This window comes from Lissotriton vulgaris, chromosome 1_1, assembly GCF_964263255.1.
Source record: "Lissotriton vulgaris chromosome 1_1, aLisVul1.2, whole genome shotgun sequence".
Lineage (NCBI taxonomy): Eukaryota > Metazoa > Chordata > Amphibia > Caudata > Salamandridae > Lissotriton > Lissotriton vulgaris.
The window spans coordinates 55,829,474-55,847,031 of record NC_141685.1 but is presented as its reverse complement, the minus strand read 5'-3'; the positions used below and the strand labels follow the sequence as shown (position 1 = coordinate 55,847,031).

Below are 17,558 nucleotides of genomic sequence, written 5' to 3'. Positions count from 1 at the left end.
AGACGAATAACACATCCTTACTGCCTGCGGGGTTGTGGTGAGGAAAGGACCTTCTATCACACTATATGGGACTGCCCGAAAATTGCACCCTACTGGACACAATTGATGCGAACCATGTCTCAATCGGAGGGGGTCTCAGTACTACCAGATCCTAGACTTAGACTAGACTATCGCAATCAAAATCCCCCCCCCCACCCTGCCTCCCTGCCAAGCAGATACAGAACCATCCACCACCCCCAACTGAGCAGAGTGCTTACTTCCCAGAACAAAATGTAGTGTTCTTGAGGGTGAGACTACCGTGACTGCTATAGCCTCCTTCCCACCCATCAATGTCCATGCAGCGATACCAACATCACGGTAGGTCCTACCTGTAGGAGTCTTCATAACTTGCCTGTGTATCGCGTCCTTAATCGACCCATTGTAAGGAAGGTCAATGTAACAGTACCCACCACCTTGTGCTCACCGCCCAATCTCGGGCCGTGTCCATATCATAGTCTCCTACTGCGTTGTTGTGAAGCGTGGCAGCCTGTGAGTTCCTTAATCCTTAAAAAGCCAAGTCATAGCGTCGCTTCTGTGATGCAGTTTGTTGTGGGCTTCTGTCTTTTCCATTATCGGTTATTATGTCTTGCGTCCCGGTTCCTGGGTTTCTCTGTCTGCCGCCAGCCCTCCAACCATTCTTGCGCATCTTTGGGCGATTCAAAAAACCAAGTTTTTCCCTCCGCGTCAACACGCAGCTTCGCTGGGAAGAGCATTGAGTATTTGAGTTCCCTAGAACGGAGTTCCCTTTTCACTTCCGTGAAATTTTGTCGTTGTTGTGCCACCGCTGCCGTGTAGTCTGGATAGAAGGTGACCTCTGCGTTGTCAATTTTGACTGTTGGAGCCATTCGAGCTGTCTGCAGGATGGCATCGCGGTCGCGAAAGTTGAAGATCCTCGCTAAGATTGGACGCGGTGGTGCCCCTGGTTTCGGTTTCCCCCCTGGCACCCGGTGGGTACGTTCCACTGAGAAATTATTTGACAGGCCCTTCGGTTGCAGCGTGGTTTGGATCAAGTCTTCTACAAATAGGTCCAACGCAGGCCCCCTGTTGTTTCCGGTACACCCACCAGGCGTACGTTGTTGCGCCGTGAACGGCCTTCCTGTTCGTCAAGTTTCGCCTTTAATAGCAGATTGTCATCTTCCAGTTTCTGTACTTTGTGTTTCAAGGCCGCCGTGTCGTCAGTTAGCCCCGATGTAGCTTTTTCCGCCTCAATCAAACGGTCTGACAACTTGGAGAAGTCCGCCCTTAGCAGGGAGATATCAGTGGAGATAGTGCCCATTGAAGTTTGCATTGTCTGCAATGCCGCCATGACGTCTTTCAGGGTGACCTGTTCGGCGTCACCAGGCGGGTTGGTCGTCTGGGATGATGTGCGTGGCGCTTTGCTTTCGAGTGACCATTCTGGGGTTCTTTTACATAGGCATATTTTTCCAAGCGCGGAGGCTGTTGCACCTTGGGCCCCTTGCCCGTCATGGTACTTGATCGCAGTGGACACGCACCCAAAAATTCGTGAGGACAGGAGAAGAGCCCTGTTTGTCAACTGTTCCTCGATGTGTTGTACAGTGTGTTCCTTGGTGACTCCGGGAATGCGTGTGGGCCTGCGCTGCGCTGGGCTGGTCCGCTGTGTAGGACCAGCGGCCTGTGGTACCTCCAGCTCCTGTCTTTCAGCCTTGGAACTGCTCCCTATAGCCCCCGCTGAGCTCGTGAGACTGCGCCGGTTGTCTTCTCACAGTGCTATCTAGGGTATGCCCCTTAAAATGCCTGCTGGTGTCACTGATTTGCAGCTAGTGCTTCGTGTGGGGCAGGTGAGCAGGCTGGTATGCTCAGCGGCGGTAACAGAGAGGCCGGTGGTTCCAGGATTAAGCCGCCATTTTGTGCCGCCATTTTGTGCTGCCGTACTGCGGCGTCCCCAGTCCCTGCCCGGTAACATCGGGTTTTCACTCAGAGCCCCCTCGCTGCCTCCTCTAGCAGTCGCCAGTACCTTGTAGTCCGAGGATGTCCTGTGCGCGCAGCCGCGTCCGTTTTGGTTTTCGCCGTCTTTATTCTGTGTTCAGGAGCAGTTCTTGTCGGGTCATCTGTATGCCGGGCCGCCGTGAAACTTTAGTCCCCGGCTTCCGTAGTGCTGTTAGGCCTCGGTTGCACTGTCTCGTAGCCGCTTGAGTTTTAGGAGTCTGGAGTAGCGGATTGCTTCACCGGGAACCAGAAGATCTCCCGTTTTTATACAGCCGTAGCAGCGCCTGCTGAAGTCAGGATTATTGTGCGGATTGTCGAGGAAGGTGCCCTGCAGTCACGGAGCTCTGCTGGAACGCGGCCATCTTTCTCGGCCGGTAGCCACGCCCGGAAGTGGTTTTTTTATTAGTTTTTTTTCTTTGTTTCTTGTTAGATTCATAATTACTTATCCCATGTTAGGATGAGTTTGTTCACACTTTTTGGCTATTCCGCATACAACACCTCGGTGGAGCAACCTGGAGAAATTACCGTTACAGAAGGCCGTTGAGTTTTCTTTAGACCTATCTGCTGGCTTAGCAAAGTTGCATGATCTTTTTTTTCTTTTTTATCTTTCTCTCTAAGCTCCGGGGCATTTAGAAGCTGTATCTTTCATTTGGCTTATCTAATAAGAGGAGGAGCTGATTTATATTGATCAATGCACTTTGTCCACCTGTTATAATTCTGTTGAGGCTTTCTGATCCCCTGCGTGGGACCAAGTGATGATGTAATTTTTGCCTGTGGAAAAAAAAATTAATAAACACATTTTTGACATAAATCAGGTGTCAGGCCAAGGCTCCTCTGTGCCCTCTGTGCCCTGCAGCAGCCACCGCATGAGCAGCACCAGCAGCGCCTTAGCACCGCGGTGCTGGCAGCGGCCATTCCTGCCTCCATCGCAGATCTGTAGAACCTAAAGGGCCCGTATACCAGGACGCGGGTGAAGCGGGAACCGGTCACAAAACAAACACTGGCAGTCGTCCCAGGCTCCGCTCCGCTTGCTCGTCAACTCCTCCTTTGCTCGGCCCCTCGGCTCTAATCGATACGCTCTGCACTCAACACCGAATCACAGGCCGACAACAACTGTGAACACCAACAGAGGGAAGAATTGTGTGTTTCCCCCAGTTAGTGAAAAAAAACAGCATAAGTCTTAGCTGCTTCTCCTGCACCCAGAGTCTTATGCGTCTTTTCAGTCTAAGTTTTCTGTCTGGAAAAAGATTGTGTCCTAGTTTTCTGCGCCCAGTAAATCCAGGTGCAGAAAAACCTAACAACTAATGATCAGGTGGAATAAAATGAACACATGAAAGTACGCCTTAATTTCATTGCCCTTGATTCACACTCTGGACCATAGTTGAGGGATAGGTCTAGGCATAGTCCTCACAGCACACAATAGATTTGCTTGAGGCAGAGGCCAAAGTAGGTGGTAACTCAGGGCAGGGGAAAACGCCTGTTGTCTGTGGATGAGTCATTCCCTTCCCAGAAATCTGCATTACAAATTAATTAATAGTATATATTTTTTAAATATCTGTTTGGTGCCAGTCCATATGACTTTCATATCTGCCTTTGGGATTCTATGTTGCAACTCCATAGGGTACATGTATCCTTTGTGAGCTTAATAAAATGTTGAATATTCTACAAAACCTCATTCCTACATCCAAGTACTCTCAGGCTACCATTCTACACTCTGCTCTGTCTGAAAAACAGCTCAGCATATTCAAAATTCTGCATTGATTTGGCTTGTAAATTATATTTTTGGAAATGTACATGTATTAACTATTTAATTTTAATAATATAAGTGATTGAAATTACGGACGAAGAAAGCAAGATTTAGCACTAAGCAACTGAATGTCAGTGCCATAAGAAGGATTATTTTGAAAAACTGAAGGACATCCAGCATTCTACGTTTAAACAATTTCCAAAAATCTAAGTGTGGCGAGGAAAGTACTATACCTGTAAGTGAAGTCTCTAATTTTGCATTTCATTAACCCAGAGCAGAGCCATATCTGTGCACACAGCATCAGAAATAATGTAGAAAGACCGCTTCAGCATCCTCATCTGAAATATTATCAGAAAGACAAATTGCCTCAGCATGACAGAATAACGTTCATCTGAAGCATCATGTAATTCTAGAGAGAAAGCACACACTACATAAAAGAAAGTTACAACTAAAGGCTTCTTCTGGATCCCATCAAAGAAAAGGCGCTGAAAGGAGACTCCGAAGCTGACACGTTAACAACCAAAAGATTGGAAAATCACCTTTGTTCAACAACCGTTTTTAACCAGTTATGCAAGTTTGAGACTATCTGCCTCGGGATATAACACCTCGACCCACTCTGCTCACTCTTGTGAAAACCTTAAAAATTCACCACTTTATTGTGTTCATGACCATCTCAGATTGTTTCCTTTTTATTGTGTACTGTTCTGTAATTCTATGTAAATCGCCTCAACATTATCTGTTGTGCAGGAGTGATATGTAAAACTGTTAAATATAAAAATGGATTAAATGAGCACCGTTGCGCTAGCTAATGTAAATAAATCCTCATCCTCAGAACTACAAACCTTAACCTTACCCCAAACATAGAAAGGGTAGAAGGAACTGATGTTCTGCGACTAATGATCCACAATAGTACTCTGCACGTTCTAACGCCCTCAGTTACTGCCATTACACCAGTGCAAAAAGGTGCTTATCAGTTTAATCATTAAATATCAGACTAACACCTTAATACTGCATTGCTAAGAACCTATACAAATAGATTTGAGAAAAACTTTAGTCACAAATTAAGTTGATGCCGGAGAGGCTATTACCTAAAGACTCTTATCTGTTAGAAAAATTTCAACAGGTGTTACAGGACTGCTTCCCGACATTTTTTGTTCCATTCAAGTGTTGAGAAGATTACACACAATTTCTTTTAGAGATAAGTGCTGAACATTATCTAAACAAGCCCGACTCTAAAATCGAGGCAAAATAACCGAAGTTAGGGAAAAAAGTTACCTGTGCCCAAAAAGAAACAGCCATAAATCTTATCTCACAGAATTTGACAGAATGCACACAGGGGAAAACCACTCTCAGTGCAAAATATGCCAAAAAAATTTAAGGCGTAAATCTTATCTCACTGAGCATATGAGAATCCACACTGGGGGAAAACACTCTCCGTGCAAAGTATGCCACAAAAGTTTCAGGCGTAAATCTTATCTCACTGAGCATATGAGAATCCACACTGGGGAAAAACTTTTTCAGTGCTATGAATGTCAGAAAAGGTTTAGTATCAAACCGAGTCTATATCGACATGAGTTAACCCACTCTGTGGAAAAACTTTATCAGTGCTCTGAATGCCAGAAATGTTTCAATGAAAAAAGACATCTCATGCTGCATATAAGAACCCACACTGGGGAAAAACCTTATCAGTGCTCCGAATGCCCAAAAGATTTCAAACTTAAATCACTTCTAACTGCACATGTGAGATCCCACACTGGGGAAAAACCTTATCAGTGCTCTGAATGCCAGAGATGTTTCAGTGACAAAATGAGACTCACTAAACATACAAGGACCCACACTTGGGTAAAACGTTATCGGTGCACTGAATGCGACAAATGTTTCAGTGAAAAAAGCAGTCTCACTCAGCATATAAGAACCCACACTGGGGAAAAACCTTATCAGTGCTCTGAATGCCACAAATGTTTCAGTCAAAAAAGCAATCTCACTGAGCATATAAGAATCCACACTGGGGAAAAACCTTATCAGTGCTCTGAATGCCAGATATGTTTCAGTCGTAAAAGCAATCTCACTGAGTATATAAGAATTCACACTGGGGAAAAACCGTATCAGTGCTCTGAATGCCAGATATGTTTCAGTCAAAAAAACGATCTCACTGAGCATATAAGAATCCACACTAGGGAAAAACCTTACCAGTGCTCTGAATGCCAGAAATGTTTCATGTACAAAAATAGTCTCACTAAGCATATAAGAATCCACACTGGGGAAAAACCTTATCAGTGCTCCGAATGCCAGATATATTTCAGTGTAAAAAGCCGTCTCACTCAGCATATAAGAACCCACACTGGGGAAAAACCTTATCAGTGCTCCAAATGCCAGATATGTTTCAGTGTAAAAAGCCGTCTCACTCAGCATATAAGAACCCACACTGGGGAAAAACCTTATCAGTGCTCCGAATGCCAAAAATGTTTCAGACAAAAATCTCATCTCACTGAACATGTGAAAATCCACACTGGAGAAAAAAAATTATCAGTGCTCTAAATGTCAGAAAAGATTCAGAGGTAGAGATGGTTACAAGGGCCATAAGAAAACACACCATCAAAATAATCAGTTCTCTGAATGCCAGAAAAGCATACATTTTAAACTCAATCTCACTCTACATGAGCAGACGCACACAGGGGAAAAACATTACAAATTTCTGTGAATGCCAGAAATTCCTATTTGATAGGCACAGCCTCACTAACCATAAGCGACTCCATACTGATGAAAAACCTTATAAGTGCTCTGAATGCCAAAAAAGCTGCAGAAAAAACGCTATTTCACCATGAGAAACTCCACATTAGAAAAATCCTTATGCCATAAAAGGTTGAATCTGAAAGACAGTGTTATGCTTTATGAGCGATCTCACTCTGGGGAAAAACCTTATGAGTGCTCGAAATGCAAGCAATGTTTTGGGTACAAATTACTTCTCACTTGACATGAACGAACTCACACGGGGGAAAAAAGCCTTATGTGTGTTCTGAATGTCAGATAAGGTTTAGTCTTGAATACAATGTCATTTCACATGAGAGAATTCACACTGGACTAAAGCCATATACAGGAGGGGAAAGCCAGAAACGTTATACTCAGAAAGGAGATATCACTAAACATGAGAAATGCATCCACACCAGGTGAAAAGTAAGGCGTATATTGAGTTGCAGAAAAGCTTCTAACAACATGACTTTACATGAGAGAGCACATATTGTAGTTGCAATAGAATTCACCAAGAAACTCTTGCAGGATAACGTAGGCTGCCGCATGCAACCTCCAAAGAAATGTCAGGCCTGGAAATATTTTTCATTGCAACAGAATCCACAATTTGAGTATCTGAAAATTACAAAACTCTCAAGGTCTTTACTTTACACAGGGAAGTGTTAGTGCTTGCAAAAATCAACTAATTGCCCAAAAAATCACAATAATAATGTCTTATATTTTACTTCACCCAAAAGGTTTCTACTCACCCTTGTTTCTTAACATATGACTGATATCTATTTTTTCATGATAAGATTAAGCCTATGCGGAGTTCCTCAGTGAGGAACTCCGCAAAGTGACAAAAAAACTCTGGCGGTCTACGCGGAGTTCCGCAAGCAGCGGAGTGCGTAAGGGTCATGCAGTTTGTGGTGATTTCATCCCATGTCGGAGGATCATGCGGCCTCGTGTACCACTTCTGCCAAGATTGCTGAAGAAGATCAAACGCGATCAGTCCCAAGTCTGGTACCCCGAGCTCTTGAGCATGGCCTTCGCTCCAATTATTAACAGATTTCTGATGTGCATTACTCATCTCTTTTCTCCTTCTCCTTTCGTAATGCCCTAGTGGGAGTTGACCTCACTTATCTTATGTGTGCTCCCTTTGAGCGCCTACATAATTGTCCTCTTCGCCTCCTTAGAAGACTGCTTTTTTGCTTGCCATCACCTCTGCTTGCAGGATGAGTGAGATTCAGGCTTATCTTCCAGACCTCCCTTTCTTGCTGTCCATCCGAACAAAGTAGTCCTCCGTGTAAGCCCTATTTTCTGCCCAAAGTGATTGCCTCTTTCCACATAGGTCAGACCATCAGATTACCTACCTTCTTCCCACCTCTGTTGTGTTTTTCTCTGCCAGGCGCACGACATATAGACTGTTCACACACTTTCTGTAGTATGCTTTGTTCTGGGCAGATAAACTCAATCCCCACTCTACTTCTATCCTCGTGTTAGTGCAGACCGATGTAAACAGTAATTGTAATGTATTTAGATTTACATAACACTTACTACCCCATACGAACTTTGAAGCGCTTTTTCGGCGAGTAGCACACTACTCTAGGATCCAAAAATGATTAGTGGTGAATTAGTATAGGGAAATATAAAATGTATATGAGAGCTGGACATGTTGGCCTGTTAGTTGGGTTAATAAAGAATGTGGGGGGATAGAAGAGGGAAGGTTTTGCATTTATATAGCGCTTGCTACCCCTGATGAAGTGCTTTTCGGCGAGTAGCATGCTAATCCAGATCCCAAAAAGACGAAAAGACAGATCAATTATGGTGGGGAGGTTGTTTTATTGTATACACACAACTGTACACAAATTAATAAAATTCCGTTGTAAAGTTGTATCCAAGAGGCAAGTATAGTCTCTTATAATAATGTATGCAATATTGATAAGTTTTAAGTTGGCTTGCCATCAAGACTGATGCCCCGTAATGTTGATGCAAAGTCATCTGTGCTGGAGTATCTTAGACTCTTGTTGAATTGTACCATCCACCTTGTAGGTACTGCTATTTGTATCAGGTCCACGTTGTAGGCAGACACAAACGCCTAAATTGTGCACTATTTAAATTAAGCATAATAAGCATAATGTAAGTGAGCAGATGACAAAAAGCACCTTACAAGCTGTATTAGGTGCTTAGAAGTAGAGTGACATAGAGGGCAATAAACACTCACTAAATCTTTTTTTATTATTATTAACAGTCCTCATAAGACCATACAATTCAATACGATGTACAAATAGCCCATTGGGGAACAGTTCAGGCATCATCTGGGGATTACACATCCGAGAAACACAAGTGTCTTTCATGAATACAAATTGACTACTCCTCCAAGGACTGCACTGTATTATTGACACGGGCGAAAAGGCAAACAAGCAGTCAGGAGGCGCACTGATTGTATACCCCCCACCTGACAGGATAGTGACAGACCCCAACCACCTGCAGGGGAAACGTGCCACCTCATTTAATAGCTGCCAGACGCTTTACTATGTTAACAGACTGGTGGTTTACAACTGCGCCTATGTTGGGGCACCACATGTTTTTTCCAGCATAATCTGGTGTGCTCCCCCCTGTGTGGGATGATAGCACCCACTGAAAACTGCACCGTTGTGTAGTCTGGGACAGTGCACCTTCCATGTAATTCTGAACTGGGCCTTTAAATACTGTACTATTTTGTGTGCCTATTTAATTCAGGTATACAAAGAATGTGGCACTACTTGTATACTAAGGTAGGGCAAGGAAGATTGAATTCCTACGGTGGCGGCAATGTTTTTTGTCAAAGTGCTTTATGCCCTAAATACTCTCCTGTACCCTGAACATAATGAGATTACATAGAATACACCTCTGTGTGCCTAATGCTGCCATTTGTATTTCAAGACCAGTGATTAATGTGGCTTTATCAAGTTTAAAGCCATTAGGCGTTTCCGACCTGTCTGATACTTGCATATGGAAAAGATGGGTCATTTGAACCTAAAGATAGATAAACATATTCATAGGTCACGATTTATGTCTGCATCTAATATAAAACTGTAAATTAGGAAAGGTGATAAGTGAGAAGTTAAAGGCTGCCGCTAATCGAGCTGCATTTGTACATAGGCATTCCTATATTATGATATCTATTCCTGCTTAAGTCTTTAATTGTAATGAATACTTTAATACCCAGGCATGGTGCCATCGTCGAGCTGTTTAGATAATCCACCTGTCTCGCCACCTCTTCCCGACTGCATCCTTAACCAGTGGCCTAGCCAGTGTGCCCTGGGCCCCAAGGCAAGAAAGGAAATGTGACCCCTGCCCTTTATTTGGACTGTGGAAAAAAACAATAATCATTGTTCTGTGGGCCCCTCAGGCCTCTGTTTGAACTGTGACAAACAGTAGTTATCAGGGTTCAGTGGGCCTTTAAGGCATCTGGGACCTGGTGCCACTGCACCTGCTGCACCAATGGGAAGCTAAGCCCCTGCCCTTAACAGCTTCTATTCTAGCCCCACTGGAGAACCGAAACAGCCAAGTACTGATCTGGCCATATATGTAGGCATGCAGCCGCCTCTTCCATTGAAGGGATTTAAGTCGCATGAAAGCAGCATGCGGGAAACAACCATTATCTGAGGCAAAGTCAACCAAAACCTCTTCTGTTCCAACCTGAATCCATTTAAAACCAGGGACGAAAAAACGGTTCATCGTCATCCCTTGCTTATCAGAAGGGTAAAACAGATGAATCCAACATTACAGTGTACCACATAACAAATTGTGATTCTGTTTACAAATTAAACTTGCAAGCATATAGAAAGGGCAGCCTTTGGCCAAAATAGCCATTTTCCCTACCCATACTTTTAACACATCTTATACAAAAAATGGTAATTACATTGTCATCCAGAAATAGTCAATAGCGCCTACTCATAACCAAATGCCACCCATAGAATTGTCTTTCACTTCAAGCTTTCAAAAGTAAATTGATATAAAAGCAGTATTGAATTTTTTGACGTTGTGCACTCTTACCAAAATTTAGAGCATCAATTTTATATGACGCCATAGAAAAAAGGAGTTGTTTATATATACTAAACCTCCAGAAACGTTTGACTAAACAGTTATAAAGTCACGTCTAGCTTAATTAGTTTATAGTCTTCTTTTTTTTAATAGTAATTATTTCATATTGTTACTGAATGTGCATGGCTAAACACTTATGAGGTCCCAAAGGCGAGACCTATTGGCTATGACAATGCTTGTTATTGATTGAGTACATTGAGCGGCAGAACTTTTGATTAAGTCCTGAAGAATGCTGCAAACACCTCTTTGGAGGGTTAATAGGCTGAAACATGTTGACCTCTTATTGACTCTAACAGTGCATATATATTTCTCCCAAAGTGTCCTGTTTTTAATCCTGGCCCAGGGGCGTACAAATAATGAAAACCAAATACCCTTTAGCAAGTTTTAATTTTCACTCTGCTGCCCCCACTACCCTGAGCTCATTATTGTGATATTTAGTATACCTTTCTCTATAACAAAATATGCCTGAACTCCTCCCTCTTAGTGAGTGGGTTGTTTCATGGTGCAAAGAGATTCCCAATAAGGAAGCATGCCAACTATGTTGGGTGAGGGAAATCGTCCTTTTAAAGGGATATTTCATCTTAGCTAGGTCTTCATTTGCAACAGTAATCGTCAGAGACCCAAGGGTTTCCTGATTGTGGTAGAAATGCATTTTTACACCTTCATTGTTCGTTCAAGCACAGACCATTGCATGAAATGTTGTGATCTATGTAGGGAAAATACTCTGTGCACTGAGAAAATGTGTTAAAATAACAGAAAGTTGATACTCTCATTTAATACCTTCTCATACCTGGATTTATCTAGAAGAGAAGTCTGTTAATTCTATCATATTTTTGATACCACAAGGCATAAGAAATTAGGGGATCTTTATCTGATATCTTTATCAGTAAATTATCTGAAATTATTGAACATAAACTTTTCCAAGTATTATTTGTAAAGATTAAGGAATTGGTCTTTTCTAAACTAACCCAGTGCCTATGACTACAATAACCACCTCTCTCAAATCAATATTGTGCTTGTTTTAGTGAGAAAGCTAAATGATCTAGGAGAAACCAGGAACTGGCGTCAGTATTTTTCTTAGGAAGCTTCAAGTTAGAGAGTGAAAACACTTAACACTTTTTAGAATGCCCCAAAAATTGTGATAAAGATATTTCAATATGTTTGACAAAAATAATAGGTACATTTCATGACAATATTGAAAGGGGAACTAACAGGAACAAATATTTACACAACATTACAAAAATATTTGAGACTAAATTTCAGCAATTTAGGAAATACTGAGATTCATGTACTAATAATCCATTTGGTTAAAAGTGGTTGCTTGTAGAGTCTGCACACCACTTTGTCTGTGATAGCTTTTAAATAAGGCATTTTTAATGCACCCCATTTTACTTTCAGATTCACAAATGTCCCCTTGGGTTACTACCTCCTGTTACTGTTTTTCAGTCCACATATGGTTTCAAAGCTCAATATATTCCTTAACAATGTATTAAATATTCAGAAGGGAAACTATTAACATTCCCCTTCCAAATTCTGAATTGTTAATTGGGATTAGTACATTTCAAAAAGGGGTTTAGCATTTGCAAATTCTGTGAATCACTGAACCAGTGTATTTTTTTAACAATAAAACATGAGGCCATTTTTCTCAATTCCCTCCAAATTAAGTTTGCTAATAATGTTAGTTGGATGATAACCGGTGCATGTACTTATTTAGTGTTAGTGTTGCTTCAGATCAAATAAAAACCATCACACATAACTCTTACACAATACTTAAAGACAGAATTTCTGACATCCAGCGTTAATGTTGTGTTAAATATAATTGCAAATGTCACTTAAACAGGAAAGCAGCTAAAGCAGTCTCTGGACATAAAATAGGATGTAATCATAATCTTTAGATACATTTTCTGAGTTTCAGGAAAAATGTGTGTCTTCTGGGTTTACTCTAAACCACTATAATAAACATATTCAATGATTTTAGATTTGATCTGTTTGTACTGGTTTCTATTGCAGACAATAATCTAGATTTAGACTAAGGATCGATTCCACCCATGGCTTTTAAAATCTATTTATCAATGATCTCTATTAGTGTTATCGCAACTAAAACTGTACTAGAACTGATCTGAGAGATGGACCTTTAAGTATTATGCTCAGTCAATTTATTGAACACACTATGGAGTTTAAATCTGAATAGATTAGATGCACAGGCATTGCCTGACCACTGTATTTTACATCAATAGATTACTTATCAGCACATTTTCTCTAAGTACAATTCAGTCATCTTCTATTTTTCGGTGAGCTTGTGCTGGGTCTAATAGAACTCTATCAAAAATATGACATTTAAATGTCCAAAAAATCAGGAATTCTAGTTTCAAGTCTGGTCAAACCTTAATAAATGCTACACCAAAATATGCCCTTGTGTTCCTACATTTTATTGTGCACCATGATTCAGAAATGGCATGTTTTTGCTTTCGGAGGTTAAATTCTAAACATATTTATTGTTGTTGCCAGCCGAAACATTATCACTAATTGGGAAGATAACAAGTGGTCTTATGATGCTTGCTGGAATGGGGAGAGTTTAATCAAAAAGTGGATGGAATTCAAGTTTAGAAGACAATTTTACAAAAGTGTATGGATTTTGTATATATTTCAAATTGTTGATCTCTAAAATGGCCTAAATCAATAAATTGAATTGAAATTCAAGTTTATCATTTGAATCCTATTGTTGGAAAAGATGTGATTTTGAACCCCATGAGGTGGTTCCTTTCCAGAAAGCATTCAGGATGTAATCATGAGTCAAATAATGCTGAGGAGGATACAATATTCAAATTGAATTCTAATTACATATGAAATGTTCATTGTTCAATATATTTCTCTTAGTATTATAATGTGAGGACTTTATTGCCTAAGCAAAATAATTAGTATTTTTGTTTTTCTATATGTAGGAAGCATTATGTTATGTTATGTTAAGTTGGTTTTATATAATGCTCAGCTACTCCGAGGAGCAGCAGGGGCGGACAGACCGAACATAAGACTATTGGACAAAGGGCCAGGACTTTAGCTCCCTCCTGAAACCCAGAAGATTAGTGTTCAATCTCAGGGAGACAGGCAAAGAGTTCCAAAGTTTAGGAGCAAGATAGCGGAAGGAACGACCACCAATTCGGGCTCTTCTGATAGATGGAACATGTGCCAAGGCCAGAGAAGCTGACCTCAGAGTCCTCGAAGGCAGGTAGAAATCCAGTCGGTTTCTGATGTATTTTGCTCCTTCGCCATGGAGAGCCTTAAAGGTCAGTGTGAGAGCCTTAAAGGCCACGCTTTTTTTGATGGGAAGCCAGTGAAGTTTTTTTAATAATGCCGTTGCGCTTGTTCTGCTGTGAAAGCCAAAAATGACTCTGGCAGCAGCATTCTGCACAACCTGCAGGCGAGAGAGGAGAACCTCCGGCAGGCCCAGGTAGAGAACGTTGGAGTAATCCAGGCGCGGACCTATCAAAGCCTGAACAGTCACTTTCCAGTGACAGAGAGAAAGCATCGGAAGAAATTTCCTAAGCATCTTGATGATGCTGAAACACTTGCCGACGAGGCCCAAGATCTGGGGTTTCATCGTGAGGCCATCATCGATCTGCACTCCCAGATTCTTGGCCATGGGGGAGGCAGCCGTGGGGGGAAACATGGCCGGCGGCCACCAAGATTGCCATCTGGGGTCAGAAGGACAGCCGAAAAACAGCAGCTCCGATTTATCGGAGTTGCATTTAAGGCTATGTTGTTCAAACCACTTGAAGACAGCCCCCAGACAGCCTGTGATCTGCCCGCCATTGAAGTCTGCACCCTTCTGACCGGTGAAGAGAAGCTGGGTGTCGTCAGCGTAGGACACGATCTGGGCGCCGAAAGACTCCGCCAGAGCCGCCAGGGGTGCCAAATAGATGTTAAACAAAGTAGGGCTCAAAACAGAGCCCTGGGGCACCCCTACCTCCAATGGCGGCATCTCGGCCGAGAAGGGGGGGGCCCAGACCGTTTGGCGGCGGCCAGCTAGGAAGGACTTAAACCAATGGAACACCGCTCCCCGCAGCCCGATCTCCCTTAATCTGAGAAGGTGACCGTCGCGGGGAACGGTGTCGAAGGCCGCCGCCAGGTCCAACATTACCAACATGGCCTTGCCTCCTGCGTCCAGCACCTCTCTGATGGCATCAGTGACCTCCAATAATGCCGTCTCCGTACTCATATTGGCACGGAAACCCGACTGGGTATCATGCAAAATGTTATTGTTTCCCAGGAAGTTTGAAAGAGAGGCGTGGACGTGCTTCTCCACAACTTTAGCCAAAGCCGGGAGGAGGGAGATAGGCCTGTAGTTAGCGTGCAGCAAAGGGTCTAGATTAGGCTTCTTCAAAAGCGGTAGGATCAGGGCATGCTTCCAGGCCTGAGGGACCACGCCCGTGCTCATTGAACAGTTGAGCACCGGGTTGATAAGATCATTGATCACTGGGGCCATTTTTCCCAGGCACTTTGCAGGACAAGGATCCAGAGGTGAGCCAGATTTGAGTTTAGAAATCAGATCTAGAGAAGAAGTCGACGAAAGAGGGGAAAAGTTGGCCAGAAAAGAACCATCATCAGGAAGGAACATAGAGGAAGGGGCACCTATTTCAGACGGAGTTGTTAAAGTGGTAGGGGGAAAGGAATGGTCTTGATTTTAGAAATGAAGAATTTGGCCAGTTGAGACACCCAGGGTTCAGAGTGATGGTGCGTGGGCAGAACAGAGCTAGGTACAGTAAATTCCTTAACAATAAGGAAGATTTCCTTGCTGGCAATAGCTGCGGCCTCAATTCTTTTAGCGAGATATGCTTTCTTTTCTAAAGTGATGCTGCAGTGATAGAGCTTGATGGACTCCCTATATACATTCTTGTCCGAAGGATCATAGTAACGGCGCCAGACTCATTCCGCTTTCTTACAGCTACGCCGCATATCCGCAAGAGAAGCTGTAAACCACGGGGCAGAAGCCCGTTTACAGTTTTTACGTGAGGTAGTAGTGGGAGCTAGTTCGTCAAATCTCTCAACCAGCCAGCTTTGTAGGAGGTCTAGATAGGCTTCGAGGCTGCCAGTCAGCTGGCAGGGGTGGGAAGAGAGAGCTTGCACCAACATATCCGGGGATACTCGATTGAAGGCTCTCGATGTTTGACGCGAGCATTCTAAAAGTCGGGATGGATGTTTATTGGCCAAAGAGATCTGGAACTTAACAAGATAGTGGTCCGACCATAAAACGGGTTTGGGGGGAAACACAGCAATGGAGGTGGTGGAAAACACTTGGTCCAGGGTGTGTCCTTTGTTATGTGTGGGAGTAGTGATGAAAGGGACCAAACCCAATGGGGTGCTAACGTCTAATACCTTGATGGTATCAGCATCAGTGCCTGAGTCCATGTGTATGTTGAAGTCCCCCAGCAGCAGACACTGGTCCGTTTTAAGGCACAGAGCTGTCACAGCTGTGTAAAGCTCTTAAAAAAAAAGAGCCTAGGGGTCCCGGGGGTCTGTAAACTAGAAGCCCAGCCCAAGTTTGATGAGGGGATAAGGAGAGAGAAAACCCCAGGGATTCACAGCCCGCAATATCGTCGGTGGAAATGATAGTGCAGGGAAAACGTTTATCGACTATTAGGGCTAAGCCGCCTCCTCTGCCCTGAGCCCTATCTTTCCTGAAGATAGCATAGCTGTGGGGAATGGCTGACGCTAGGTCGGGTCCCGAACATTCACCCAATCAAGTCTCTGTAAGAAAGAGACACAGAGGGTTTGTGTCGGCCAAGAGATTGTAAATGTCCAGGGAGTGTCTAGTAAGGGACCTAGTATTAAGAAGAAGACAAGACAGAACTATGGGCTAGTCACGAGGAGATGACACAGGAGGGCCACCCGTACCCCATCCGCAAGCCGAACAACGTTTTTTACAGACATGTCTTCCGGGGAAGAATCTGTAGCAATTACTAGACTTTCCTCTTAAGGAAAGAAGCTCCTCAGAAGTGTATGTGCGCATGCTGTAAGAGGCCTAAGACCAAAAAGGATGAAGCTCCGCCCGCACCCGTCCGCCTATGGGATGCTGACGGGCGCAGACGGGCTTACCTTAGGCACTCCTTTGGCGCGATAGTAGGTGCACCCGCACCGCGCGTCTGCTGCGCGGAGATGAGGGCCTCTAAATTTATAAAAAATCCGACGAAGGTGAGGAAGACCGCACCACTGGTCCGCCGACCAGCGTGCCAGAAATCCTCCTAAGATGGCCGCTGAATACAGAATGCAGCCTACTAGCCTACTGGTCCCAGGATACCTTGCGGCCCCTAGTCAGCCGGGCAGGTATGGGGAAATGAGCCAGAAAATCCACTGCGATGCTGATGCCACCCAGCAAGACGGGGAAAAGAGGTAAGGAAAAGATACGAAAGTCAGGAGCAGGAGAACACCCGGCTTTCCGCCTCAGGTGGTGAAAATGAGGAGAGCAGGAAAAAAGATGTACCGTCAGGTAGGCAGTGACACACAAATGAAACCAGCGCTAGCAATCAGCACGCAGAAGGTACAATACAGCACTAGAACAGCTATCTGAAGCGCTAGCAATCAGCGGGCAGTAGCAATAATGCACCAAAACAACAAAAAACGATTTAAAAAGTTTTAAAAGGCGCTCTAAGTCAGCGCAAGTAACAGTTGCATTAATGAAATCACTGTATCCTACCTTCTTTGTTTCCTTTCCTGTTCTTTATGTACATTTCTATTGTTGAACTTTAAAGATTGCCCGAAATTAGGAATTATGCTCTACAAAACTTTGCTGTGTTACAGTATGTTGATTTTTATGTACTACTTTTGTGTCTTATGTGTATGGCAACTGACGTTTTGTTTTGCTTTAAAAATCAGCTTATGTTTATTAGGTTTTATTATTTAATAAAATGTTTCAAACACAACAAATGGTAGTTGATATGTATTTACAACTGCAGCATTTTTATTGTATGGGCAGTTTCAAAGGGGCCAAAAATATGGTCTGTGGGATGACGGA

At 43.2% G+C, this 17,558-nt stretch overlaps 1 protein-coding gene across 1 annotated transcript in view; it reads left to right on the top strand.

Annotated features, from left to right (window-relative positions):
• The first annotated feature begins 1,790 nt into the window (after positions 1 to 1,790).
• Positions 1,791 to 17,558, top strand: part of LOC147737233 (uncharacterized) — a 103,717-nt gene continuing 87,949 nt past the window's right edge. The window contains exons 1-2 of the mRNA XM_086923282.1: positions 1,791 to 1,838; positions 5,255 to 6,184. Coding sequence (XP_086779408.1) covers positions 1,791 to 1,838; positions 5,255 to 6,184 — 978 coding nt within the window. The remainder of the gene's footprint in view (positions 1,839 to 5,254; positions 6,185 to 17,558) is intronic.